The sequence below is a fragment of the Cottoperca gobio genome, chromosome 9, assembly GCF_900634415.1.
Source record: "Cottoperca gobio chromosome 9, fCotGob3.1, whole genome shotgun sequence".
In the NCBI taxonomy this organism is placed as follows: Eukaryota; Metazoa; Chordata; class Actinopteri; order Perciformes; family Bovichtidae; genus Cottoperca; species Cottoperca gobio.
In genome coordinates, this window is record NC_041363.1 from 12,011,364 (window position 1) to 12,039,145 (window position 27,782).

At 38.2% G+C, this 27,782-nt stretch overlaps 5 protein-coding genes across 7 annotated transcripts; 2 read left to right on the forward strand and 3 right to left on the reverse strand.

The window, feature by feature from the left end:
• Window positions 1-1,034: 1,034 nt before the first annotated feature.
• On the reverse strand, window positions 1,035-9,442 carry cfap251 (cilia and flagella associated protein 251). The gene is made up of 19 exons (XM_029440451.1): window positions 9,052-9,442; window positions 8,761-8,901; window positions 8,236-8,345; window positions 8,041-8,149; window positions 6,403-6,483; window positions 6,226-6,303; window positions 5,803-6,074; window positions 5,525-5,701; window positions 5,197-5,447; window positions 4,906-5,057; window positions 4,513-4,689; window positions 4,237-4,421; window positions 4,001-4,115; window positions 3,347-3,510; window positions 3,155-3,245; window positions 2,276-2,419; window positions 1,916-2,156; window positions 1,649-1,804; window positions 1,035-1,557 (listed from the first exon to the last, which is right to left on the reverse strand). The coding sequence occupies exons 1-19, from the start codon at window positions 9,205-9,207 to the stop codon at window positions 1,436-1,438; spliced, it is 2,922 nt and encodes a 973-aa protein (XP_029296311.1). The 5' UTR covers window positions 9,208-9,442; the 3' UTR covers window positions 1,035-1,435.
• A 729-nt stretch (window positions 9,443-10,171) lies between these two features.
• On the forward strand, window positions 10,172-15,839 carry LOC115013890 (rab5 GDP/GTP exchange factor-like). Its single transcript, XM_029440450.1, has 9 exons — window positions 10,172-10,590; window positions 11,612-11,798; window positions 12,233-12,360; window positions 13,036-13,187; window positions 13,285-13,354; window positions 13,465-13,600; window positions 13,700-13,794; window positions 14,427-14,683; window positions 14,777-15,839. Exons 2-9 carry the CDS (start codon window positions 11,641-11,643, stop codon window positions 15,188-15,190), a joined length of 1,410 nt encoding a protein of 469 aa, XP_029296310.1. The 5' UTR covers window positions 10,172-10,590; window positions 11,612-11,640; the 3' UTR covers window positions 15,191-15,839.
• A 631-nt stretch (window positions 15,840-16,470) lies between these two features.
• Window positions 16,471-19,155, forward strand: psmd9 (proteasome 26S subunit, non-ATPase 9). Its single transcript, XM_029440438.1, has 6 exons — window positions 16,471-16,625; window positions 16,743-16,842; window positions 17,530-17,723; window positions 17,860-17,961; window positions 18,435-18,523; window positions 18,719-19,155. The coding sequence occupies exons 1-6, from the start codon at window positions 16,500-16,502 to the stop codon at window positions 18,744-18,746; spliced, it is 639 nt and encodes a 212-aa protein (XP_029296298.1). The 5' UTR covers window positions 16,471-16,499; the 3' UTR covers window positions 18,747-19,155.
• Window positions 19,156-19,469: 314 nt separating this feature from the next.
• Window positions 19,470-23,650, reverse strand: gtf2h3 (general transcription factor IIH, polypeptide 3). Of its 2 annotated transcripts, none has more exons than XM_029440435.1 (14): window positions 23,589-23,650; window positions 23,421-23,510; window positions 23,209-23,285; window positions 22,996-23,102; window positions 22,020-22,162; window positions 21,745-21,807; window positions 21,382-21,411; window positions 21,260-21,285; window positions 21,102-21,176; window positions 20,945-20,998; window positions 20,405-20,473; window positions 20,183-20,318; window positions 20,019-20,055; window positions 19,470-19,939 (listed from the first exon to the last, which is right to left on the reverse strand). In XM_029440435.1, the coding sequence occupies exons 2-14, from the start codon at window positions 23,428-23,430 to the stop codon at window positions 19,870-19,872; spliced, it is 897 nt and encodes a 298-aa protein (XP_029296295.1). In that variant the 5' UTR covers window positions 23,431-23,510; window positions 23,589-23,650; the 3' UTR covers window positions 19,470-19,869. The 2 variants fall into 2 exon arrangements, with proteins under 2 accessions (XP_029296295.1, XP_029296296.1); XM_029440436.1 differs by having other exon boundaries at window positions 23,421-23,516; window positions 23,589-23,625.
• A 1,204-nt stretch (window positions 23,651-24,854) lies between these two features.
• On the reverse strand, window positions 24,855-27,769 carry LOC115013579 (Rieske domain-containing protein-like). Of its 2 annotated transcripts, none has more exons than XM_029439987.1 (5): window positions 27,740-27,769; window positions 27,117-27,215; window positions 26,508-26,746; window positions 26,260-26,294; window positions 24,855-26,080 (listed from the first exon to the last, which is right to left on the reverse strand). In XM_029439987.1, the coding sequence occupies exons 3-5, from the start codon at window positions 26,716-26,718 to the stop codon at window positions 25,790-25,792; spliced, it is 537 nt and encodes a 178-aa protein (XP_029295847.1). In that variant the 5' UTR covers window positions 26,719-26,746; window positions 27,117-27,215; window positions 27,740-27,769; the 3' UTR covers window positions 24,855-25,789. The 2 variants fall into 2 exon arrangements, with proteins under 2 accessions (XP_029295847.1, XP_029295845.1); XM_029439985.1 differs by lacking the exon at window positions 27,740-27,769 and adding an exon at window positions 27,646-27,699.
• Between the last annotated feature and the right edge of the window lie 13 nt (window positions 27,770-27,782).

A 27,782-nucleotide genomic window follows, 5' to 3' on the forward strand; every position in this document is an offset into this window, starting at 1 on the left:
AACTCTAAATCCAGATTGAAAAACCTCAAATAAACTATTATTATGTAAAAAGTCCCATAACTGTTTTGCGACTGCTTTCTCAAGGATCTTAGCGAGAAAGGGTAGGTTAGATATCGGCCTATAGTTGGCTAAAACCTCTGGATCAAGACTAGGCTTTTTAAAAAGTGGTTTTATTACAGCTACTTTAAAGGATTTTGGTACGTAGCCCGATAATAGAGACAGGTTGATCATATTTAATAACGAGGTGTTAAACTTCTTTAAACAGTTTAGTTGGAATCGGGTCTAAAAGACAGGTTGATGGCTTAGACGATGAGATTGTTGAAGTTAGTTGGTTAAGGTTGATTGGAGTAAAACAGTCTAGATATATTTCAGGAGTTACAGATGTTTTTAAAATTCCGGAGGTTGAAGTTAAGTCATTACCAATTGAGGTCAGGAGGAGATTAATTTTGTCTCTAATAATTATAATTTTATCGTTAAAGAAGCGCATGAAGTCGTGACTACTGAGAGATATAGGAACAGAAGGCTCTGTAGAGCTGTGGCTCTCTGTCAGCCTGGCTACAGTGCTGAAAAGAAACCTGGGGTTGTTCTTATTTTCTTCTATTAAGGAAGAGTAATAAGCTGCTCTGGCATTACGGAGAGCCTTCTTATACGTTTTAAGATTATCTAACCAGACTAAACGAAATTCTTCAAATTTAGTGGAACACCATTTACTTTCAAGATTTCTCGACTTTTGTTTTAGTTTGCGGATTTGTAAATTAAGCCATGGAGCTTTCTTTTTCTCTTTTATGATCTTCTTCTTTAGAGGAGCGACAGAGTCGAGTGTTATTTGAAAGTTACGTTTCAATTACTCTTCTGCAACACTTTCTATGAAGACCACATCTATAGTGCATTAAGGGGGCATTCATAGTGAATTATAACGCATTCATTTGATTTACGACTAACCTATTAAACATAGTCCATGCCGTGTCATAAGATATCATTGTATTTATTAAGTAAACTGAAGTACATGTTAATGCAATTTACATGATAATGCAATTTATTAATGCATTTCCACAATGTAAATAAACCATGTAGATAAGTACAAGTAATACTTGTTCTGCTTTAGCTACTTTTTTTAAAGTCTTGCGTCTTTTTTTAAATTGAGCACTTAAAATATCATGGCAGCACATTTTAACAACACACTTTCCTCTATTCCAAATCACAATAATAGACAATTATTTAAATCGATATTCTATGTGTGTTTTAAAATTGTAGAACTTTACAACCCAGAATAAAGCTAGACAAAATGTACTTTGTATTTTTCTTACTTTTAATATATCATATAGGTTTTATACCTTAAGGTTCCATTCCTAAGCACACACATTTTTACTTACTTACATAATAATCACTTATCAACACAACTTCTCTTAGACAAGCAAACGGTTTCTTGCTTCCATCACTCTGGAGGGAAAGACCTGCCACTCTGCTCTGCTGAGGACGGGAAGCCCAGGATGTGAACTGTAAATGTCTCCATGGATATCTCATCTGGGATCTGCAGTGAATATTCTGAATCTCCAGCTGGACACACACATCAAAAAATTAAGGTGTTTTTTAGCTGTTAAGTGAATTCTAAGGTTATGGTTTGTGAGTGAATTTCTCTTTTACATACTGTCAGATTTATAAATGTCATCTTCAGAACGTTCCTCTCCTCCCGCTTCTTCTTCTTCTTCTTCTTCTTCTTCTTCTTCTTCTTCTTCTTCTTCTTCATTGAGGCCTAAAAGTGTAGTGAAACACTCTGCCACCTCTTCCTCTGTCATGTGTTCTCCTGTCAAAGATAATATCAACATTATGCATGTTATGATGAAAATGCATGTAGAATCTGAAACAAGAGGAACAAGATTTTCTTAGTAATGTGAAAGAATAGCCTGCCGCGTACCTCGAGCTTGTAGAAGCTTGAGCAGTTCATCTCTCTGCAGAACAGGCTGTCCTGTATTATCACGAGATAATCCATTGTCACCAAGGATGCGAAAAGCTTGAACAAGCTCATTGCTAGAGATGCCTAACGCTGGCCGGTGGTTGACATACAGCTTAATAAACTCCTCCAGGTCAATGTCGGTCACATATTTTCCTGTTTCTGCATACTTGCTGAACTTGACCTCGTTATGCATATGTTCTATCTGGTAAGAAATAATAAGGCAATTTGTTATCACAGGTCTGTTATTGTTAATGATTTTATATTGTCAGATAAAATTACATTTGCTGTTGAGAATTGTTGCTTCCTTTACACACATTGTACCTCTTGCTCAGTGGGGAAGTAAGCCAAAGCTCTCATTAGAGACGGAACCTCTGACAGGGGGATTTTGGTAGACAACTGTCGTTTCTCCATTGAGTCAGCGCCTTGATGGCGGACTTGGCAGTAATAGAAAAGGTTCTCCATCTCCTAAAGACAGAAAAAGACAGAAAATCTATGGTTAAAATGGTATCAAAAATGTCTAAAAGTCATAACTGAAGAAGAAATGCAAGTAGAAGCTAATACCTTGATCTAGTGGCTTTTTTGCATCCAGAAATACAATACATGTGTGAATATGAACAATATATCATATCATATGTCATAGCAAGTAGACAAAATGTGTAGGTTAAATGTTACATGAGTGTTATATTTCTTGCCACAAAAGATTCCACTGTCTAAAATAGACACCCACCCACCTTTTCAAATGTACTATAGTGTTTTACATTTCCATGATAATTAAGGTCATACTGAGGTACAAAGAGTACAAACTCTTACAACAAGTAACCAAAATAATTATGCAATGCCGTCATCTTCACTATCAAACAAGCAGATGTAAAAGGGAAATAAATAAGAGAATAAAATAATTATACATAAGGGTGCTTTACCAATACAAAGGCTCAATGAAACTCACTTTTTATCTTTTATTATTTTCCACCAGCAAACTCAAATGCTAACATGGACAAATGTTGACCACAAAAATGAAACCAACCAACGAAACCAAACCAAATTCTTAAAGCTAAGTAAATCAACATGCAACATGATGCATATTAACCTTGATGCCACTACATATTAGGGAATAGGACACATGCTTCCTCTTTCATGTTAATGGAAAACATTATCTGTGGCTGTTGTTCACCTAACACTTTGAAAAAACTTTGAACTGACCCTGTAGAACCTGCCATCTCTGCCTCCCTCTAAAAGAGCGTAAAAGGGCACCAAGTCCTTTCCTCCCAAGGAAGCTGCTGCCTCCAAAGCGCTGCACTCACAATAAGAGAGAAAATTAACTCCAGAAAAACATTGTCATACTACACTAATGCATTTCCCTTTGGTTCTCAGGTTGGTACAATTTAACCTTACTTTAAGCTGATCCCCCACGACAGGACAGTGCAGTCAGACCCTCCTGCAGTGAAAACAAACAGGCCATCGTAGGAGCAGGCAAAAGTAGACACGCCTGTCGGATGGCAGATCACAGCATTGGACTTGAAGGGGTTCCCATCCAGAGGCAAAATCTGGAGACCCACCTGGAAATATTAAACACTTCAATCATTTTGAATCACTGTGTCTTCTTACTAAAATCTTTTATCCATATATATTCAAGTTTCTACCACTGTTCTTACATCCAATGTGCCTACTTTACTCTCAACCGAACAATACAACACGACAACAAGCAATAGAGTAAAGAATTGGTGAGAATTAAAAGAGAAAAAGGTTTGCAGACAGTTTGTACTTTCAAAAATAAAATAAAATAAACAAGTTTTTGGAGTTGTGACACCACCACACTTATCCCGTGCAAATATGATCAAGTATATTTTATTAACACTGACAAGAACAACAACTTGTCTGAAAACGCTTATCAGTGTTACTAAAAAAACAATAATATAAATATATTACTTATTTGAGACCCAGAGCTCCATTTTGATTTTATAAAGCAGGTTATTTGATCAAATACCACAAACAAAATAAATTCAGCAATAACCTAATAATATAGTAGAAACAAATTCCTGCACTGACCTTGTCCTCTGTGATGTATGCCATATAATATGAGTTTGTTTCAGGTTCTTTACACATGGGAAGGACCACTGTTTTCTTAATGGGAGAGCCATACGTTGGGCCAAGGAGAGTTTTTCTATTTGGTAAAACACAAGTAATAATGTTTTCAAGTATTTGTGGAGACAACGCTTGGAGAAATACATTTCATAATAATAATCTGATGTTATTGTTGTTGTTGTTGTCAGTATCTCACAGACCTGCACATCTTGGTTGTGCTGTTGAAAAGCTTAATCTTGTATTGGTCTGAGGAAACAAGAAGAAATTGCTCTGCAGTGACAGGAGGATACCAAGTCATGCCCATTGGCATGTCGCTTTGCTCAATGCGCTCTGAGCTCAGGATGAGAAGCTTATTCACATCACTATTTTCCAGGTCATACTCCACCTATTAATCACAGAGAGGTGTGTGGCATTAAACAGTATCACAAAACACCAAACTAGTCCATAGTCCTACAACTTTGACAAAGCGGACTAACCAGTCGGCGGTCCATTCCCAGAGAGAGCAGTCTGGGTTGGGTGCTGTCCAGGTGAACCCCAAAAAGAAGGTCTTTGATGGGCTTGTAGTGGGAGTGGTATCTGCCCATATATGTCCAACGAGGCACAGAGCCTTTATTAGTCTGTAAGCGGAAAACCGTTACCGCATTTCCATCATCCTAAGAGTGAACAAGGAAATAAAACATTATAAATGTATGTAAAAACATAGAAGTATAGATTTGCAATATATATTATCAAAGCCATCAAACTATTTTATTTCGTAATCACAGCTTTAAATAAAAAGGCCAACATGATATCACAAATTCCAGTTGTAAATCACTGTTGCCAATAACTACAAGTTCAAAGATATTGCACTCAAAAAAGGATTTGCTCACCGCAGTGGCAAGATACTTTGAGTCTGAGGAGAAAGTGATGTGATGGATGCCGTCTTTAGTGTAATGGAAACACTCCTCTGGATGACTCTGTAAAGTGCTGGGATGCAGTATGTGAACCGCTCCACTGCCAAAGCCAACTGCCAGGTATAGTCCTGTTCAGAGACCACAAGGCGGCTCTTTACATTGTGAAACGTAATGACAAATTCATGCAGCAGCTGGGCAACACTGGTCATGTGCAACATTCACTGGTAAAAACAAAACAAAAAACAGTCAGTAGGCATGGTGGCTCACCTTCAGGGTCAAAAGTGACACACTGAATCTGCTTCTCTGTCTTGAAGTCCCTGCTGCAGATGATCCCTTTGTTGTTATAGTCCCACACTTTTAAAACACCCTTTTGATTGCCAATGGCCACAGTTGGCTGTTTGGGGTGGCAGGCCACTGCATGTATAGGCTCACATTCCTCATGTAGCAGGACGTGAGCGATGCCATTCTGTGTATTTACATGGACCACGGTGGAACTGACTGTGGACACAACGAAATTTCTGGAAAAAAAGTAAGGTTTGGATAAAGTACACATAACAGTTTAGACTGAAGACGTACTATATTGTATTTCTTCTACCTGATGATTAATGGTTTTTCCTCCAGAGAGAAGTCCTCCAGGTATCCCTCTGTACACTCTTTGGAAAAGGAAATGGAAACAATAGCATCCAGGTTGAATTTACTGTACGTAGTGAGTATTTTGAATTCTTCATCATAAAACGTGATGTCGCCTCGAGTGTCACCAATCACGATACAGCTGTGATATCAAAAGACACACAAACAAAGAGAAATTAAAGACCAATAAATACATGATACTTTTACGAAACATTATGAGTATTTCTCTTTCTCTCCGGCTACCTGTCAGTCAAGGTGAGAGCAGTGATCGGATGGTTCTGAAGGGTAATGACCCTGACTCTATCTTTGGGGAGGCTTTGGTTTGCAGATAATTTGCCCACCACATCCCACAACACAAGGCAGCCTGATGCAGTCGCTGTTAGGATCTGAGGCTTTCTCCAGTGAAACACAGACTGGCTCAGTGACCCGCCGGCCATGTAGCCAGTTTGAGAAGTGTCAGGAGGAGGCTGAGTGAATACAGCAGCATCAGATCCAGGGGTGGCGGTATCATTGAACTGCAATGTTGAACAGTTGAAAATTGTAATCATCAAAAAAATAATTTCCTTAAAAACAGAAACCTCTCCGACAATTTGATACCATCTTCCACAAAGGGTTGATGAATATTTTTACCATTTTAAGCTTCAGGGCGAAGTATTTCAGACTTACCCTGCTGTAAAATAACACCTGGCTTTCACTGCTGCTGAGCAGCTGAGTGCTATCATTTGGATTAAAAAGAATGTAGTCCTGAAAAACAATCCAACATTTTAACATTTGATCAGGTGAATGCAATATCTAAAAGATTAGGTGACGTTAACTTTTTAAAAGAAGACAAAATGTACTTACTTGGAAACCATGTTTAGGATTGAGTTCAGTAAACCACATAGGCTTATCTGTTTCATGTGTCCAATCCCAAATAGACACACACTGTAAAAAGATTGTCAAATGGTTAATAGATTGTGAGAAGATCTTTCATATTGTCAAATCGAGTATGCGATAGTAATCCTCTATGTTTTCTGAACATGGGGTTGTAAGGTTATATCTAGAAAGGGTACAGTCCTGAGATATTTACCATTTGATAAAAGGTTACATATTTTATATTTTTTTTAATTTATAAATGGTCCTGAAATCCTAAACCTAATCTTACAAAAGACAATAAAATCATGAAATAATGTTTAAAGATCCTAAATATATGGATAAATAAACACTATCATGTCATCAAGAGACACTTTTTGAAGCTCATACATTTAAAATGAGAGTAAGTCACACAGTGTTTGGTGGCGTCACGTTCTTGACCTTCATTTCGTAAAATAATTATCACTACTTAAAAGAAAAAGTGTCCTGAGTGTCTATTCATCATGAATGAAGACCAGAAGGTGCTACTTCGTAAAATCACAGATTATAAATGTGTCTTTATTCTTTTCTGGATTGTGGAGCAGAGAGTTTGTGCCAACTACAGGGGTATCACACTTCTCAGCCTCCCTGGTAAAGTCTACTCCAAGGTGCTGGAAAGGAGGGTTCGGCCGGTAGTCGAACCTCTGATTGAAGAGGAACAATGCGGATTCCGTCCTGGTCGTGGAACAACGGACCAACTCTTCACTCTCGCAAGGATCCTGGAGGGGGCCTGGGAGTACGCCCATCTGGTCTACATGTGTTTTGTGGATCTGGAGAAGGCGTATGACCGGGACCGGATACTATGGGAGGTGCTGCGGGAGTATGGGGTGAGGGGGTCCCTTCTGAGGGTCATCCAATCCCTGTACGCCCAAAGTGAGAGTTGCGTCCGGATACTCGGCAGTAAGCCGGACTCGTTCCCAGCGAATGTTGGCCTCCGCCAGGGCTGCGCTTTATCACCAATCCTGTTTGTGATTGTTTGTGGTTGCAGTTCGTTGGCCAGATGACGTGGTCCTGATGGCACCATCGGTCTGTGACCTTCAACAGTCACTGGATCGGTTCGCAGCCGAGTGTGAAGCGGTTGGGATGAGGATCAGCACCTCAAAATCTGAGGCCATGGCTCTCAGCAGGAAACCGGTGGATTGCCTACTCCGGGTAGGGAATGAGCCCTTACCCCAAGTGAAGGAGTTCAAGCACCTCAGGGTCTTGTTCGCGAGTGAGGACACAATGGAGCGAGAGATTGGCCGGAGAATCGGAGCAGCGGGGGCGGTATTGCATTCGCTTTACCATACCGTTGTGACAAAAAGAGAACTGAGCCAGAAGGCGAAGCTCTGGATCTACCGGTTGATCTTCATTCCTACCCTCACCTATGGTCATGAAGGCTGGGTCATGACTGAGAGAATGAGATTGCTGGTACAAACGGCCAAAATGGGTTTTCTCAGGCGTCTCCCTTAGAGATAGGGTGAGAAGCTCAGCCATCCGTGACCGACCGACCCCAGATAAGCGGTAGACGATGGATGGATGGACATTCTAGATTAAACAACACTGTTAACTTTATTATTATTATTATTTTTTAACTGCTGTGATACTCACTTGAATTTCCTGAGCCCCAAGGGTTACCAGATGTTTTGAGTCTCTTGAGAATGCCATTGCAATGACACCCACCTCAGGGTTGCAATCAAACAATGTATGTACAGGAATGCTGAAATATGTATCATTCATGTGGTTACCATCAAGAGCAAAGGTTAATACATAAAAAGCCTTAATACATGTAGAATCAAAAGCTACCCAGAGTAGGAGTCCCATATCATCACTGTACTTTTCAGCCCCTGGTCTGCTGTTGCAATCCAGCGTCTGTCTTCACTCACACACATACATGAGATGGTGTGGCAGTGACCCTGAGAAGATTGAGTATATACAATCAACACTGTAGTACATATATTATATCATTAGATCTGTATTACTCATGCATGAATGTAAAAGCAGGATTTTACTGTTTTAGTTGGTTGACGTGGACGTCATTTGAAATATTTTGTGAAATCGCAACAAACTGCAATTAATGATTATTTTCATTATGGATTCATCTGCTACTCTGCTTAATCTGTTATTTTCTCCATTAATAAATTGATTGTTAGGTTTGTAAAATAATTGTATTGAAGTAAAAAAGTAGACTACAATATTTCCCTCTGAAAAGTAGTATGCGGCATGAAAAAAGTACCTCCAATCTATACTTACGTACAGTACTTGAGTACTTATTTACAATTCTGACTTCCTTAAAGAAGTCAGTGGTATGATGATGTGATTTTGTTTTACCTGAAGTATGTGCTGGGAGTTGGAGGTGTGATTGTAGATGACCCCAACATGAGCTCCAGCATAGAGGACCACCAGCTGATCGTGGTCTTGCAGACTGAAGGCAGGAAGAGCAGGATTCATCCCGAACACCCATTCTAGTGACTGAAAAAGGAGCAAAGTATTGTTATGAGCCAGTGAAAGTTTTTCAGTTTCTTCTTTCTTCTTTCTTGACTCCAAGTGCATAGGGTTAATAATACAAATATTACTAATTGTGCACAAATACAGGCTACATAATCGACAAGATATGCTTACCAATGCATGTGTTCTAGTATGAGTTATCTTCTTTGAGAAAAGTGTGTCTCTGGTTGCAGTGTGGACTTGAGACTGCCCGGTCATTTCAGCCTCCGTTTCTTCTCTGCTAACTCCTGAACTGTTCCCAAACTCTTCCTTAGCTTCAACATCTGACATGATGTCTAACCACTTCACGTCTTGGACGATAAAAATATTTTTCTATATTTTCTAGATTTCATAGAGCCTTTTCCATTGTCCTGTCGAGCCGAAGTCTCTGTTTAGGTTACGAAACATACGAAATTAAATGAATAAAAAACGCATTAGTTTATGAAGTCAGCTCTTGTACAATTGGCCTCATTCGTGTCGAAAGAAAACAACTTTATATCTAGTCTTAACTGTTCTGGTGTATGAAAAAGCACAATCTCTATCATTTAGCTTGCTCCTACGAAGCATTTAGTTGCCTAGTAACCGTTGAGAGCGTGGGGGACGAGGGAAGCGTTTCCTGTTGAACCGTTTCAAAATCAAAGCACGATTAATAACTGAGTTCATCAGTTCGCTGCAGTTCCATGTTGCTTTGCGAGTTTAACGTTACATTCAAAACATGTAGGGCTTTATTTCATCTTATTATATTTTATTTGGACATCATAGCATTAGAATTGTAACATACATTTATGCGCAAGCATTAGATGTAGGCTTACTGTGTTTACAACACTTAGTACAACAATAGAAAAAAAGGAATGACGAATACATCTACAAACTGTCAACACTTAAGAATAATTGACATGCTCGTTATCATTTCTATTAGGTTGTAATCGCTTTAGTTCTGGTCAAAAAACAAAAAAACATAAAACGTATGTGGTTATGCACTGTGACCGCTAGAGGGCTATGTATACGCATGACTTTTATTAATTATTATTTTTACTCATGACTTTAATTAATTAATTAATCATTATTATTTTAACTCATGATCTTTATTTATTTATTCATTATTATTGTTATACTCTCATGACCAACATCAACCCCAGACGTCAAAATCAAGGCAGACAATAACATATTAATACTTCCGGCAAAGACTTTCAAAATAAAGTATTTATGTATTCAAATTAGGCAAAAGTGAGGATACTCAATGTGATTGCGAAATATGGAAAGTTATGGTCGAGGGGGGACGTGACGCTGTCTCAATGTTCGCGTTGTGCTCGTGATTCTGGCATGTTAAAGCGGGGGAATTGGTACAATCTTTCCGCGATACTTTTGCTTTGAAGGGTCGATGCCTTGTCGATCACCGCTTCCAACTTTAAGTATATTTCCACAAGGCTTTCCGGTTGCACAGGTTTGAAAGCAGCTGATTTTTCTCCCTGCGTTTTATTTAATACATCGTGAAGTTTCGGTATCTCTGTTTCTTACTTTTGTAACAACATCTATTTGACCGAGAGCTGAAGGATTATCGTTTTCATTGTACAAGTTATGATGAGTTTGTGACTGTTTATAAACCAGAAAGGGGGAAAAAAGCACTTCGATAAGGAAGCGGCTAACGTCAGTAATGATTTTACCAGCTGACAGGTGAGGTGGCATTTTGGTAATTTCGACCTTATCTTTACGGATATTTGTGTTTTACTGCGAGACAAGTTTAATTAGTTTGTACATTTAACCGAAATAGTTTTTAGCTTTAGCCACTCGACGTTAGCTAACATTAGCCAGTGATTCTTATCTCCAATCCCCTCAGCTGACAGTCAGCTCTTAAACTGTTTGCTAACAATTTAGCCAACAGTCATAAACTGTTATTGAGCTTTTCATAGAGAATGAAACCCCGAGGTCTAGCTTCTTTTTACATTAGGCTCCTGACGCTTTGATGTAGTATTATTATGTGTTATGAAAAGCTTCTACATAATAGTTTTAGCCAGACATATGAAAGAGTGAAGGCTATAAAAGCAAAGGAGAAAAAGGACAAACTCACTGTCTATTAAACTTTGTATGACTTAAGTATTTTAAAAATGTTATACGTTATTGGACAGCATTTCCTTTAAATGATGAGCATTTCTGCACCAGACAAAGCAATCTTTTGCCCCTGAGTGCAAATCTGCAAATTACTGAATAACAAACTAGTTGGTAATTTTCAGTCCAAAGCAAATTCTCCATGTAAAATTAGCAATATACACAACACTATATTTGTTAGTGTTTTTGATTCTTGTTTTCAGCTCGTTGTGAAAGTAGCTGTAGTTTTTATTGAAACAAAAATATCTAATTTAAACCAGTTTAAGCAAAAAATAACAACACAAATGGCAACACATTTAGAGATCATAACACTTTGAGCATTGGAAAGGAGCGTTCCTGGGTTTTAATGTGCTATATTGCAGCATTGTGTGTCCTAGATGACTGGATGATGCATCAACAGGGCCAAGTAAAGCGACCTGAGGTTATGTACCGAGTTTAGAACAACCAGGCTCTAGCGACCACTTGGATTTAGGTCCCTGCAGTCACAAACACAGGACAAACTGGGTTAAACTCAAACATTCAAAGCACTCATATTAGAACTACAGAGTATGTTGAGATGTGCTTGAGATATAAATGTTATGTCCAATAGGTGGGAGTAGTGTATGAAAGTGCTCTACAATGTGGACGGATAAGCAAAGAGGAATCCGAGTTTCTCAGGAGGAGCTGCTCTGCAAGAACGCCTGTGGGTATTATGGAAACCCTGTATGGCAAGGCTTCTGCTCCAAGTGCTGGAGAGAGAAAGCACATCCAGCTGGAGCCTCGAGGCAAGACACAAGGTACAATCATTACCTGTCATTCTGACTCGAAGGTACATTTAGATCCTGACATTTTTGTCAGCTGTGGTGATGTTATCAACCTAAAAGCAGCACATGATAGAAACTTCATAGTTACAACATTAATGATTACCTGAATAGACATTGTAGGAAATTATAACACATAGTAATTACACATATTTAGGAGAAAATGAAATACAATAACTACTAAATGTTTTAATTTATAAAGTTAATAGTAGTACCAACTGGATATGTAAGCGTAACTAGTATATTTACAATGACATAATTGCTACTACATATAATAAGTAACTATCAATGGACTCATCATAAATGCTTTGCTAATATAACTATCTTTTATTATAACTTGAGGCAACTTACGTGCTTTTGGTTTTAAACTGTGTTTAGATTTGGATGTCTAATGTTGTCATTCCTTGTAGGCCGAGAAATGATGGAACTCCTCTCACATTCTCCAAGTTTGAGGAGAAGAAAAGCACTGAGAAAGGTCGTCGAATCAACACAATGAGGAGACTCTTCTGGGGCAGCCCATCGCCTCCTAAACATCAAGGTAGTTCTGTTTGCTTTGTGTACTTCAATTCAGTGTTCTCTGTGCCATCGAGTCAAAAAGGAATGTTTGGTAGTGTTTCCTTGCAATACAAATCCCTTTATCGGCAGCTTTTTCACATTTGTTTAAAACATCAGCTGTATTAGCAAAGGCAACAAAAGCCCTAAAATGTCAAACCCAACCTAACTAAGAGACCTAGTCACTGACTTACAAAAGCAGAATAGAAAAGTGCAACCAATGTATGGCTCAGACTGCACACTGCTGCTAAATATATGTCTCAAAATCCTTATAAGTCTAGATCAAAGCAATAACATTTACTTTATTTTTCCCTGTGCCGTAAACCAGCACATTAAGCATCGCTGCTTCATGAGACAGAGCCCAGATATTTAACAGGAACACGAGGCACCTCCTCAGCACATGAATTTGAGGTGCCGTCATGTATGTTTTCCTCATGTGCAGATAGGGTCCCATGTGCATATGTATGGGTAGTATAGCGCCTTTATCCCTGCAGGTTGACAACTAACCACAAAAGGATTGAGGTATCTGTGGAGATTTTCTCCACCTGTTGACTCACTATTTTACCAAATGCAATGACTTGGCCGGCAGTGTTTCGAAAATATTGAGCCATTTTGAGTATCATGTTTTATCTGGAATAACATCCACCTCTGGTCCCTCTAGAGTCTTCTGAAAGCCATGCTAATGTGTTGAAAGCTTACCAGAGCCTCGAGGCCGGGGACTTCACTGGTTTCCTAAAGATACTAAAGAGCCCTTCCTCCCAGCGCTTGCAGTCCCGATGTACAGCCTTCCTCAACACAATGGAGGCTTACCATGTAATTATTAGTTTTAAAGATTTAACATTACACTTTCTAAAACTTCTCTTTGATATGTCAGAGCTGTTCTGATCGTATCTTCTTGACATCTTTACAGGATCTGCCGGTAGAGAAGCAGTCAGATCTTGTGCAGGATTTCTACCAGTCTTTTGCTGAATATTTTAACAGTGAGTACAGATCAGTTAAACATTTCTTGGACTGTTTATTGTTATTGTATTATTGTAATTACTTTTGAGTTTTTCTTCTATAACTATATATTTATTTCTTTTATTTTCAGGTTTTCCTGAGGCTCAGGTCACTCAGATAATGGAGCATGTAGAGAAGTTAATAATGACACGGTTGCACAAATGGGTTTTCTGCCATGACAGCTGTGATGACGAACAGAAGGACCTGGCTCTCCAGAGGAGGATACGGTAACCCTTAATATCTCAGAAATCTTGTGCTGTGTTTGAAAACTCCTAACCTCCACGCCCGTTTTGACACAGATTATTAATTTTCTAATACTTTTGCAGCTCCTTAAACTGGATCACTCCGCAGATGCTGAGCGTACCTTTTCCTGATAAAAAGACTGCAGTCACAGGCGACCCCTTTCTGCCTGCTATAACAGGTGATTCACAAGTAATCATTTGTCCTTTTGGGAAATATGCTTATTTGCTTTCTGGAGGAGAGTTAGATGAGAATATTGATATTACACTCATATCTGATGAATGAGAGAAAGGTAGGGGACGGCCACGGTATAAGAAGATCTGAGTAATGTTCCTATTCTTACATTTTGATTTAATTTAGGTCTCTGTTATTTAGTATATACATGTTTGTTTTATCTTTTGTTAATTCAAAACATAAAAAAAAATGCAATGCAGTGTGTTAATAAGTGAGCTTTGGAGGTGCTGGAAGGAAGATTGTGTCACCTTTGGACAGAGGCAGCTAGCTGTAGCCTTATATTTAATCGACAGACATGAAAGTGGTGTTGATCTCCTCATGTAACTGCCAAAAAGCAAAGTAAATTTCCTAAACTGTTGACAGACAAACTGCAACAAACATCTAGCGGCTCATAAGTGTTGATTGAGAGGGATTATTTATGTATGAGTCTATAATTGTCTTTTTTCGTAAAATCCTACTCATTCTGCCTTTAAGCTAATGTATGTAGTATGTTTCCCATATACTGTACTATATGCATCATTAAAAGGTCTGAATCAATAGTCTTTGACATTTTGTTCTGCCATCTTATTTTTTTAACAGCTATAATCGAGATGGATGCTAAACGAGCGCCTCAGGACAAACTTGCATGTGTGTCCAAATGCAGTCAGCATGTCTTTGAAGCGCTCTCCACTTCAAACAGTGAGCCTGCTAATGCTGATGACTTCCTGTCAGGCTTGGTTTATGTGGTGCTGAAGGCCAATCCACCTCGCCTGCACTCCAACATGCAATATGTGATTCGTTTTGGTCTCCCTCACAGTCTGATGGCAGGAGAGAGTGGCTACTATTTCACAAATTTGGTAAGTTTATTGCAAAGTTACTCATCCAGCATACACCACAGGATGCTGTGTAACATGGTCAGTTGATTACTTGCATCCTGTCCCCTGTTTCAGTCTTGTGCCGTGGCCTTCATCGATAAGCTAGATGGACCAGCTCTCAACCTCAGTCCAGAGGAGTTTGAGGGCTACATGCTGCGTCAGCGTGCTCCCTCTGTAGGAAAGAGGCAGCAGGTTGCCAGTGAGACACAACATCTGTTAGAAGACCTTAAAGGCAGACAGGAGAAGCTGGACCAAGGGATGGATTCTCTTAATGTGCAGCTACAAAATTGGGTCCATGCTGTTCATTCACAACTGGATGAGGCAACGGCCCAGTTTGCTCTGGGACAGAAGGAGATAAAAGCTCAGACTGAGCCCTCACATGATTCTTCATCCTCATCTCATGACTCATCACCGCAAGGCGACGACAAAGACGAGTCTGTGTTGAAGCTTACGGATCAACATGCAGGTTCACAAGATACAGACTGTTAGCTGTATTAACAAAAACACCTGATCTGGTACTTAACTCTTTTTAATCATCAGCACTAAGGAAAAAAACACAGATTTATATTCCAAACTTGTACACATTCCATTCCATAGAAAGCTGGGATTTGTAAGCCAGTTGAACATGAAGGAAAACTTCTTGAAGGAAACTATTTGCTTTTGGTAAATGAAGTGCATTAGAAATACATTCCAATTTATAATAACAGATGTGATCAGAATTCTTATTTAAGCTCTCAGGATGCACAACACTTGGGGATATCACTTAACACTTATTTGATAGTCACTTTTTTCTAATGGTGTATACCAATGTGCCTCTATGTAAACTGCTGTGAAATAAAAAGTAATACAAAATGATACAGGACAAAATGTTAGATGCCAGTTGTAGACCACTACAAGTCAGAGTGTATTGAGTTAAACTACATTTTTTTAGGTCTGTGGAACTGTTCTCAACAGGCTGCCTTGAAGAAGAAATAACTGGTGCAAAAGAATTTGCATCACATTTTTCCATCTGCGATAGTGTGCAGAAGGTTTGTGTATTTACAACTGTTGAAAAGTTTCTGAAGTAATTATAGGGGTTTATGCTATGATCAATTATTGTATTCAATATTATATTAAAGTTGACTGATTTATATATTAATTATGTGTTTTTGTGTTTTTTTTAAAGGGGATTTTTGAGCAGACAATTCTTTATAGAAAATTCGGAGTACAGTACATTTTTAGTTATTTGATTCAAACAGTTAAGTATTTTAATATCAGGTTAAATCAATTGCGAAACTGATATGTTCTTGAATGATGAAAATTGAATATAAATGTGTGTGTTTGGAATTGTTTTCATTTGACAGGTGTGCTTTAGCTTAGCTGTGGGAAGTGGAACAGAGGTTTTGTTGACTTTTTACTTTTAATTGTGGTAAATGTATCACTTAAAAAATTATTTTAAAGGGAAAACTTAGTGAACCTAACGATGACGTTATACTGGATATGCTTTTCTACTGCTTAAGTTATTTTTAATTACTTAAACTATTACATGTGTTATTGATGAACATACTATATATTAATGTACTTAACTGTGAACGTATGTGAAAATAAAAGCATATGATATTAGCAATCAGATTAATATAATTTTCCAAAAATGTTACACATAAGAATGAAAAGATTTTAAAATATATTTTCTGACTTGTTTTGTTTTTCCAGTACTGCACATCGACCGGTAGGGGGCAGTATAGCGCGAACACTGACTTAAACCCACCAGAAAGAAGTCCCAGTCCCTGGTTGTTGTAGCCCGGATGTACGTGCAACCATGAAGATGACAGGCGAAAACAGTGCTGCAAATTCGGAATTAACAATGGATGATGTTAAAAACCTTATTCAAAAGAAAGACGAAATTGAAGAGCAGATAAAAGCTTATTACGATGTTTTGGAAGACGTATGTTTGTCAATTAGACATATTATGTATGCGGCACAAAGCTAATCCAAAACTACAGACGTTAGTTCTGAATTAGCTAAATATGCTTTTCTCTCTTTATTTATGTTATGTTTACAGCAAGGTGTCGGAGTTGAAGGTACCTTGGTTGACGAAGAGGGCTTCCCCCGAGGAGATGTTAATGTATACCAGATCAGGACAGCAAGGCACAATATTTCATGTAAGCAGCGGCGTGTTTGTTGTTTTTAGAGTTTGCTCTGATACCAGGGGACATCTGGGCAACTTCGTCTGTGATGGTAAAAGTATTGAGATTCTTTACTGAATTTAAAAGTACTATGTTACAAGTAAAAATCCTGCATTAAAAAATGTGACTTAATTAAAAGTAGGATCAGGAAAATGTACTTAGAGCATTAAAAATAATACTATTCGATGCAGAAGAATCCTCATATTTGAGAAGCTGGATTTTCTTTTTACATTAAATAATAATAAACTAATTGATCAATTGGCTAATCAATTCAGTTGTACTTGTGGTCACGTATATTATTGTGCGGTTTATACAACATCCATCATATCTTATAAACTCTTCATATGTTTAAGGTGCTAAAATCCTAACGTGTAACTTAAACTAGTGATTAAAGCTGTCAGATAAATGTTGAATAATTCTTATTTAGAAAGTGGCATGAAAAGAAAAGATTCAAGTGATACAAAAGTACCTTAAATGTGTAGTGAAGTGAAGTACTTGAGTACTTCCCGTAACCCACATATTAACATAAGGTCTGTTTCAGCAGTTGGACTGATACTTTTTTAAGATGACACCAGTTTATACTTATAGTATGTCAATATATAAATAGATCGCGACTAATTAATATTTTAATTTTCAAATTAATGCTTTGATCTTGTCTTCCAGGCTTGCAGAACGATCACAAGGACATCATGGAGGAGATAGAAGAAGCCCTTCACAAGCTGCATGCTCGAGAGAAAGCCAAGCGGGCAGGGGATGCGGCAGAAGCTCAGGATGAGGCGATGGAGCAACAGGTCACTCTTCCGTCTCCCTTTGCACGGGTGGACGCTGTGACACAAGGCTCACCCGCCTGTGGAGCTGTGAGTGATGTGAATTCTGCTTTTGTATCTGGTAGTTGTTTCAGATACACCATTAGAATTATTTGAAGTTGAGACCTAAATGAACCAAGCTGTTTTTGTTCCTGAGATTGTAGTAACTGGTTGTTTCTTTTCAAAGGGGCTCAGAGTTGGTGATGAAGTCTTTGAGTTTGGTTCTGTGAACACGGGGAACTTTCAGAACCTCCAGAATATTGCTGCTGTGGTACAACACAGTGAGGGGGTAAGATACTCACATAATCTACAGCTGTTTATCATTTGTCACTCTAAAGGCAAAGTCAATCTGGGATTGGCTTTCACTCGCTGGCGAGCTCCTTAACCCTCGTTGAACTGGGAAGTAGTGGCCCACTTTTAATGTTGTTTTGAAAAAACGCAACTGTCAAATCCTCCTCATTGTGTCTTTAATTGTGTCGTGCTAATTGTATTGTCTTGTGATGCAGTTTGATGTCTAAATTAACCAAAAAAACACGATATTACTAACCCAGATTTCTTCTCAGAATGATTGGTTTGACTTCCATTCAAATGTTTTTTCTATTAGATTTATTAGAGTCCGATTATCTCAGACCTTTTGTTTGAAGAAAATGTCTTCTGGTAATCACGTTACAAACTTCTTCCTCATTGCCTGACCATGGGTTACATTTTGCTGAACAGACTTAGTATCTGGAGTGTAAACTGTAATATCGTTTCCTTTTACAGAAACCATTACGTGTTGCAGTCATCCGGGATGGCCAGAAAGCTCAGATGAGCCTGACTCCACAGCGATGGTCAGGCAGAGGTCTGCTGGGGTGAGTGATACAGACACAATCGGTCATATTCATGGACTGGCACCGATTTATCAGTTAAAGGTCTAGTTTATAAGATGATATTAAGATATCGGTAAGATAGTCTTTAGTACATCCACATTACAATGCTTGATTCCTGAATGGCAGGTATAAAATGGTTCACGTCAGTCACTAGTCTGTCCTTGTTCTCTTCTTCAGATGCAACATTGTTCCAATCCATCGATGATCTCTGACGTTGTGCAGAGTAACGCCTGGATGGTTTCAAACTGACTTTGTACATACTGCAGACATTTCCACATGTTAAATCTCAATATCTTAATCAAAACGGATTCTATTTTCTTTATACTAGGGCAAGTCTTCAGAATGTGATTTATGAAAATAAAGTGTCACAGTACTTCTGTTAAAGAGTTTACTGAATAAACATTGGTCCACCGATGTTTTTATTTTATTTCCGATGAGGATGTTTTTTTGTACCTGATTAAAATACAACAACTTAATAATTAGAACAAAAGGAGAATGAACTTAAATGAACATGTATTTAACACTGTTGTCTGCACAGATATCCACATCTCCTTGTTGCTGAGAGACAAAGAGCATTTGTAAACTTACATAAATAAAAGAATTGTATTACAATAGTGGCCTTCCCGGGTGTTGGCTCATTGAATTACTATAATTAATAAATAGTAGGTCTCATGAGTGCAGGCCTCGATTAATCGGTCTACCACCAAGTCAGCTGGTAATGTTTTCACCTCGTGAGTCCGTGTGTGTCACCATGGCAAAATGTGCTCCTGGAGACATTACTGTAGCAGGAACTGCCACGGAAGAGGTTTTGAGTAGTTGGCCAGGTGTTTATATTTCTGTCTCTCTGGATGTGGACAGATTTTAATCTACACAGCTATTTATGTAAAGCCCTAACTATAATGAGAAAGGCAAAGAACTGGGCGACACATTTTCTAGCATGTTTTTCTTTTTAATATATATAAAAATGTACATCACAAAAATGAGCAAGGTTTCTTTTTCAAAAGCAGTAACTCCATTTACATGTAGGCTCAGTGAATTATCTTTACCCAACAGCACCAACGACTCAATTGTGTGCCAAATTGTTTTGATCAATATGAACAAAACAATCGCACATAAATTAAGACTCGTAAACAATTGTTAAATACTAGGGCCAAATGTTTGAGTGCATGTTTTATACGTTAAATATTTGCATGTATTCTTATTGACTTGTATTTTTCTGGAACAATTGTTTTTACAAATAAAAAATATTTGTCAGGTTGAGATTAATTTATAATCTTTTTTTTAAAAAGTAAACTAAATTCCCTACATTAGTGTAATCCTAGCAAAGATCATGTAGGCTGCTTGAGTTTCTTCTTTTTGGGCTTGACCATCTTTGGTAGTTGGATTTTGAAGGCAGTCCTAAAAAAGAGAGATTTCAGATTAGTGTGCAAAGGAAAGAGGTTTTGTGTATATATATATATTTTCTTTTTTAACTCACTCGCAAGTTGTGCAGATGGGGCTGAAGTTGCAGAATACTTAGAGATACAGAGAAGACAGGAGAAAGCGTCACCACAAAAACATACGGTACTGTAACTGCAGCTTTTGCCAGTGATAAAGAATGTGGTCATGCATTTCTTTCTTTTAACCGGGAATCAAACTTACTTGACAGACAAACTGAGCACACGTAACCGATCTCAATGAGGTTCCTGTGGCAGAAGCATGCAGCTCTGTAGTCCACATGTACAGGCGGTGGCAGCACCAGCTGTGAACGCTGCTCAATGTCGGGCAGGAAGACCCACTGTTCAGAAAACACCATCAACGCTTTTTACAGAAACATGAGATGAATGATACTCAGAAATGTGATCATCTGTATTGCACTCTCACCAAAAGGTATTGTGCCAGAGCAACTTTCTGTGGTATCTTTAGGTACAATCCTCCAGTTATATCGCAAGCCTACAAAACAAACATCCTAAGGTTAAAGACCTGTGTATATAACACACACACACACACACACGTTCTGAAAGCCTTTCTTTTTTTTTTTTTACATTTGAAGTTTCTATTTAAGTTTTCAAATGTTTCATCACATTTTATCACAATAAAAAATTGTTTTAAAATCCTCGAACAAAATAGAATTTGAATGTCAAAATTATGAATGAAGCTTCAAACTATTCGTAACAACCCTACTGCAAACCCTATGCTGATGATATTAATAAATAAATATAAACACTTATAGACAGTATATACAAAGTGTTGTGAGAGCTTCTTAACATGCATGTTTGTCTTACTTGAATTCTTCCACAAGTTATCTAATATCATTGCATAGATTAGTTTGGTATTCTCAGGTTGAGCTTTCGGATGGTACTGGTTATTATGATGAAGGTTGTAGCATAAAATAACAGTATTGTCAATGTTGTAAAAATGTACCTGCTGAAGGAGACCAGAGTCTGAGTCCAACACACAGGCATCTATCAGGATGTTCTGTTTTAAAACACAAAACAAACGTATGTATTTATTTTAAACATGTGTACATGTTACAACAAGTAAACTGGAAAGAAAACACAAGCAAGATCAAGGATTTTACCTGCTTCTGGGACGCAAAAATGACATTCATGAAGTTCATGTACTGCAGGGCACAGTCATCGGCTGCTTTTATCACCTATCCAGTAAAATACAGAAGTTGTGTTCAAAGTCACGGAATAAAACAAAAGCACTCATGAAATAAGACCATTTAGGGCTTACCAATATTCTGGATTTTATCTCTTGTCCTAAACAAAGGGAAAAAAGCAACTTTAATAAGAATTGAAAGGAAAAACAGAACCCATTAAAGAATAGCATTAAGCTAAAAAAAAACATTTAATTACCTTCCAGATCATTTGAGACTCTGTTAATATCTGAATTTAAAGGATTAAGGAACATTTGAAAAACCCCTTCGCCGCTCTCAGCCACACTCTTTGCTGTGAACAGAAAGAAAATTAGCAAAACTGTCTGCAGACATTACTTTCAACTTGACCAGAAAAGGAATCCATCATCTAAGCAAGAGAACGTCTTAACATATAAAAGCAATACTTTTATCTTGGAACATATACACTTTAGTGATGCCATTCATTAAAGTGAATGTATTCATATGTTAGTTGCTTTACTTATTCTTAGCTGATCTTGATTTGTTAAAGTCCAAGTCATGTCATCAATGATAAAACTGTAAATAGTTTTTACTGAAAGGATACAGCACAGAGCTTTAGCAAGGGATCCCGCCAACAAAGTGTCCGTAGAATTTCCCTTCACATCAGCTGTAATCACATGAGAAGCATTGTAAATTTGAAGACGTGTCATTAAACACCTGAAATCAAAGCTATAATACAACACATTAACATATAACACATTAACTGTAAAGACAGCAAAGTTTTTGGATTTTAACATTTTGAGAAAGCCAATGGACTTAAATCTACTGTATATATATTCAATGTTAATGTTGCCCACACAAAAACAGACTTGTACTTACTTTTTGAAATAACCTTCCTGATCTCTTCTGCAATGAAGTTATTGGCGACTGACAGGAGTTCATATTTTCCATCCCCACTGGAGGATGCATCATCCCCACAGCTGTCCCCCGCTCTCCAGCTCTTACCGGGATACAGGAAGTGACTGAAATAAAGGAAGTTGGAGAGATGAGGGACCGGAGCAAAACCTTACATTCATTAAGACAGTCAGCCCTTCAGTCCTGGAAACTGACAGTGGTGGAGGAAGTAATCAGATCCTTACTAAGTTAAAAGTGCCAATACAACAATGTATAACTACTCCATTACAAGTAAAAGTGCTGAATGGCTACTGTCAGTGTTAAACTGTTATATTATGGGATCGTTGTTATTGATGTATTAATATGTAACCGGCACTTTAATGTTGTAGTTAGTTGAGCTGATTTTATCATTTTAATCTGTAACAATTATATTTTATATACTGATCATATGTTATGATCAAACTTTATTTGAGAAACTCTAAATAAATATGATGCAATAAAAAGTATAATATTTCTCTCTGAGATGTAGTGGAGTAGAAGTAGCAGAAAATGGAAATACTTAAGTAAAATAAAAGTACCTCAAAAACTGCAATTAAGTACATTAATTGAGTGAATGTACTCAGAAATGTTCCTCAACTGCATTAATGTGCTAGTTTGTAAGTGCAAGAATAACACTATTTACAGCAGCACTGTCAATCTTTACATATTGAAATATGTGTTAATATTAAGAATTCTCACATAATAAGCAGCACCGAATACATTATAATAGTCTAACAAACAAAGTAGTGTATTTTATTACCTCTTCATCTTGATTGTTTTTAATGTAAATTCTTCATCTGAAAAGTCACTACAGCTGTCAAATAAATGTAGTGGAGTTACATATAATACAATATTTCCCTCCCACTTCAGTATGTACTTAGTTACTTGTCACCTCTGTTAATTGTTACTATGATAAAGTTACCTGTCTTCACAGTGGCTGGCGATGACAGCCAGCTTGTTTGTCCTGGCCATGGCCATGTGGGAGTTCCCCAACACCATCACTGCATCCAGACACTTGGACAGGGTGAGCTAGACGAGCCAAGAGGACAGCACGTGTTGTTTAGCCATTTAAAAACTACAAACTGAAACCCATTCATAAAAAGGTCAGAATAATATCCGACTTAAAAAGCACTACCTCTGTCTCACGTTGAGCTTGCTGCCCCCACCATATCGGATTTACATCCACGACGATGACCAGCAGGTTGATTTCATCTTTTGAAGAAACGTTAGAAGTAATTTAACTTTATGCAGCTCAATGAAGAAGCTAACCAGCTCCTCTCTAAAACTCCGAGTGTAGCCTACAAAACATGCAAACTGCGAAATAAGTGTATTATTTTCATCACATACCTGATGCCATATTTGTTTGAAACGAAGAACCAAAAAGTGATAAGTGTTGTTCTCCTGGAGCTTTATCTTCTGGTAGCTTCCATCTTTGATCTGAAACTTAAAAAAAGTTTTTAAAAACTGAAATTATTGAAAATGCAGCCAGTTTCGTTGACTGCTGTTGTAACCCACCATATTAGCATTAGCATTAAAATTAGCCTGCTATGTTCGTCGTCTTCTTCTTCTTCTTCTTCTTTTTCCGGCAGACTTGGCACAGTTTAGTGCACTGCTGCCTCCTACCGGTGTAAAAAACGACATTGCTGTTTCTCCCTCTTTCTGTGGTCTTGAGGAAGTGTACTACTTCCCTGGCTCTCTCTTTTTGAGACTCCCCATCTCCAAGTAGTGTTCTAAAGGAAAATGTTTTCACTCCCAGTTTGCTTAATTCTATTAATAAAATCCTCCTTTCCCCTGCATAGAGCGGGCAGTGCATCAGGACATGTTGAACAGACTCCAGCACTCTCCAGTGTTCACAGTTGCCGTCTCTGTTTCCCCACTAGCATCGACTCACTAGCTAGTCCACAATGTCCCAGCTTTATCCTTGTGAATTGGATGTCATTCTTCTGAGGCATGTTCAAACTATTGCCAGGTTGTGTCAGGTAAATTAATCCATATTGGAAAGACTATCGTATGTATTTGTTTACCTCAATCAATATATATATATCTACACTACGAATATGTTTCTCTGCAATTATGTATTTTCTGCACTGAGTGTATTACAAACATAATAGGGGCACTTCCCCTTTAAGAAAACGGGTCAACAAACCATTACTTCCTGACTGCTGACGGAGGATCGTGTTGGCGCCAAACTGGGACCAATGAGGAGAAGGTCAACGCCTACTCCTTGTATTAGATGCGATGATTTCAAATGTTTCGGGACACACCTGGAGCGGAGCCGTGAGACCGCAACGATGGGGCTCTTGGAGCCATGCGGTCTATGGAAACGGCGACGCGAAATGTGTCCTCAGCTGAGAATATTTTCTATGTTTGACTTATCACGTTAAATAAATATATCGATTGAACTAGAGGATTGCTGTTTTGATTCGACATTTAAGCTCCGAGTTCTTAGCTTTTTCCTACCCTTTAGTTGCACTGATGGTTGGATGTTGTTTTTTCCTCGGCTGTCTGCATCCAATTCTTGTTGCCATTGAAGTCTCTCTATCCTGCCAAATGGCACCCGCACATCTACACTACCTCTGCCTAAACTAGCCTTAGCTGCCATATCTGCCACCTCATTGCCTTCAACCCCCAATATGTGCTGGCATACATAAGGAACACACACTACATCCCTGCCTCTCCAGTCTAAGAACCATCATTACTACCTCCCCAACTGTGTCTGGTCTAGCTCTGCCATCTGAGGGTATCAAGGAGTTACTACAGTTATTAGCTGTAGGTAAGAGATTTAAACATATTGACTCAGGGAAACATACATTTAACAATTTACTTAGGGAAAACACATTGCTGAGAACATCAAATAATTTGAAAGGTCTCCATAATGTGTCATTAAAAGGATATTGAGCTGTGGATTAGGATCCTGGGAACATATATAGATCCTGTTGGTTGAGGTGTAGCTCTTTTTGTGCACTGTGTACTGTTGGGTAGTTTAATATATTTTATAATCTGGTTCAATGTCTTGGGTTTAAGATCAGCAAAGTAATTAGTATATATAGTTCTCAACTTGTGTTTAGAAGAACTAAGATGTATATATATTGACAAATGACACAATGGCATCACAATGACAATGGGACATAAATATATTGTCTTTTTTTCTACCAAAAATAAACAGTACATTTGTACACCATTTAATAATTATAAAGCACAATATCCTGTAGCAGTCCCAGTTCAGTGTCAAAAACTGTAAAACAAGGTGCTATGAAATAGAGTAATTTCATACAGTAAATGCCAGAGAATTCTACATCATACCTACTGATTTCATCAATGTTTTTTGATCTTGCTAAAGCAAATTGTGTCCATCAGAGCAAGAGTACAGTACTGAACAGAGTACAGAGCAAAACTCAAAATGTCTCAATGTTCAATTGAAGCAGTGAATTCCACACATCCTGCAACTGCTGTTTAAATGTCTGATATTCATTTAAAATGAATCATACATTGTCAGATATTTCCCTCTTTGTCATAGTGACTCATACAGATCTTATTGGCTCACACACTTAACAGTTTAAAAAAACAAAACCACAGTTATTATTGTGACAAACAGATTCTGAAGGGTTTTGATATGTTTTCCAATAAAAAACAACAAAACATCCCACAATGTCATTGAAGCATTTAAGATGTGTTGGTTGATTAATCAAACACCTAAGAAATCCTCGAGTGTCCGGTTATTCATTGGACTTGGGTTTTGACGGAGCCTCTCGTAAGCCAGTCCTATATCTCTCAGTCTGGTAGCGATCTGACTCCATGGCCTCGCTGGAGTTGTTCAGTGTTACGTATACATTCCTGTTGACCTCAGTGACTTTGTGAATCCTCTGTTTGACACCCTTGGAGCACCAGTGTGTCCTCAGGGGTTTGGCTGTAGGGTTATCCACAGCTTGGTAAAGCCCTTCCCCTTCTGCTAGTGTGATCTTGTACTTGTGCCACGGACACACGATACACAGCCGTCCATTGAACTCCTGATGTTTGCACAGCATGAAGGTGAAAAGAGAGTTAAGACAGTACAGTGGCATTTTCATGATAACTTAAGAAAACACATTTTATACACAGGAAAGCTTAAACAAGAGCTTTGCAACAAACAGTAAAAAGGTTATAAACATTAAAAATCACGGCAATATTCAGATAATATGTAACTGACCTCGATGTCTCCATTCTGTAATGGACCACCTGAATCTGTAAGTGGAAAAAAAGTGTCATTATAGACAGCAGTGTTTCAAACATGTGATGTGCCATGGCAGAACGTAAACTCTGCACTTGCACAAAATGTGATTGATGAATGTCAACATCTTTATAAATGTTTAAACAGGACAAACCTAAAGGTGAGGACAGTTATAGTTTACAATTATATCTTTATGCATTATGTCAACACAAACAGACAGAGCTTACGGTAGCAGCGCACATCCATTGCATGAAGCTGTCCCTGGTGGTGCAGGACCAGTATATCTCTGCATCCATTCACCATCTTTGTCACACGTCCGGCCTTGACAATGTCCTCCTTCCTCCCGATGAAGTGGGAGGCAGGTGGCAGTGAGGTGGAGGGAGGGGAAGAGGAGCAAGAAGTTGATGAAGTTAGAGAAGTCTCCTCCTCAGAAGACATCTCTTGATCACTTCTTACAGCAGTTTTCCTGATATGAATAAGAATACAGTTTAAAAGTAAATGTCGTATTGAGGATGAATTGCAAAATAGAAAACATTTAATAAATGTTGTTTTATTAGACTTTCACTTTAATTCACTCGCAATGTAATTCACATGAAAAGCATACGCCACAGTGTTTGTGTTTGTCTAAATAAATCCCACTCTATCTCAATTACCACATGATGCTGAGGTAGAACACTGTGTTTTAAAAAGTGATGGTTTCTTTTTTAAATATAATTCTGAAGTAGATACAAAACGTAATTCTGCATAAACACAAACTATTCAAGAGTAGTTCCTCTTTATTTCAGCTCCTACAAGTTTAGGAGTAACTACTCATTCAAAGCATTAACTCCACATACTTGTTATGTCGCCAGTTTACTTTCCTGACACCTCTCAGGTCTGAGTGGCTTTGGCCGTCATCGTTCACGGGATGGGTCTGGTAACCTGGCAACTGGTTGCTGGTGAATATTGATGAAATACTTTACAATCATGAATATCATCTATTGACTTATTTGTATAATAAAAGACCGGCTATATTTATTTGGACATGGATTAAATTATAAAATGTAACCCAAACGTCTTCAGCGTTTCAAATAAGCTATTTGTCTGGTCTGGTAGGTTTGAGCAAAGACGGTTCGAGGAAGTGCCAATGTTTTAGTGTTACGCCCAATGTTGTCCCCAGTGAAACCCGAGTTGATGAACTTGATTCCATGACGTTTTTCCCCTTTATGACTTAACATTGTTTAACTAAATGTCAAACAGCTGTGTAGTGCAGTGGTTCCCAAATGGTGTGCCGTGAGACACATCTCGGTGTGCCGTGGGATTTTGAAACAATTAGGTCTATTGCATTTAACTGTACACAAGGTTATGAATGATTTTTGTATTTACTTCAGTGTTTCCCCTAGGTGTTCTGCTCTGCGGGGTGCTGCCTGGGCTGGATCAGGTCCGTGCGTGGTGCAGATTTTTTAAATTCTCTCCTCACCTTTCCTCCGCTCGGTCTCTGACTGTAAGTGTGTGTTCGTGTG

Coding starts and splice junctions, on each gene's coding strand:
- gtf2h3 (XM_029440435.1), bottom strand. Junction 21,808..22,019: donor CAGGAAGGTTATTTCAAAAA/GTAAGTACAAGT, acceptor ATGTGATTACAG/CTGATGTGAAGGGAAATTCT. Junction 20,474..20,944: donor ACTCTGGTCTCCTTCAGCAG/GTACATTTTTAC, acceptor TTTGTTTTGTAG/GCTTGCGATATAACTGGAGG.
- LOC115013890 (XM_029440450.1), top strand. CDS start 11,641: ATGTGGACGGATAAGCAAAGAGGAATCCGAGTTTCTCAGGAGGAGCTG. Junction 11,799..12,232: donor GCCTCGAGGCAAGACACAAG/GTACAATCATTA, acceptor CATTCCTTGTAG/GCCGAGAAATGATGGAACTC. Junction 14,684..14,776: donor GCTACTATTTCACAAATTTG/GTAAGTTTATTG, acceptor CCCCTGTTTCAG/TCTTGTGCCGTGGCCTTCAT.
- psmd9 (XM_029440438.1), top strand. CDS start 16,500: ATGAAGATGACAGGCGAAAACAGTGCTGCAAATTCGGAATTAACAATG. Junction 17,962..18,434: donor TGGTACAACACAGTGAGGGG/GTAAGATACTCA, acceptor TTCCTTTTACAG/AAACCATTACGTGTTGCAGT. Junction 18,524..18,718: donor TCAGGCAGAGGTCTGCTGGG/GTGAGTGATACA, acceptor TCTCTTCTTCAG/ATGCAACATTGTTCCAATCC.
- cfap251 (XM_029440451.1), bottom strand. CDS start 9,207: ATGTCAGATGTTGAAGCTAAGGAAGAGTTTGGGAACAGTTCAGGAGTT. Junction 8,902..9,051: donor ATACTAGAACACATGCATTG/GTAAGCATATCT, acceptor CTCCTTTTTCAG/TCACTAGAATGGGTGTTCGG. Junction 3,511..4,000: donor CATACATCACAGAGGACAAG/GTCAGTGCAGGA, acceptor TAATATTTCCAG/GTGGGTCTCCAGATTTTGCC.
- LOC115013579 (XM_029439987.1), bottom strand. CDS start 26,718: ATGTCTTCTGAGGAGGAGACTTCTCTAACTTCATCAACTTCTTGCTCC. Junction 26,295..26,507: donor AATGGATGTGCGCTGCTACC/GTAAGCTCTGTC, acceptor TTCCACTTACAG/ATTCAGGTGGTCCATTACAG. Junction 26,081..26,259: donor TACAGAATGGAGACATCGAG/GTCAGTTACATA, acceptor TGCAAACATCAG/GAGTTCAATGGACGGCTGTG.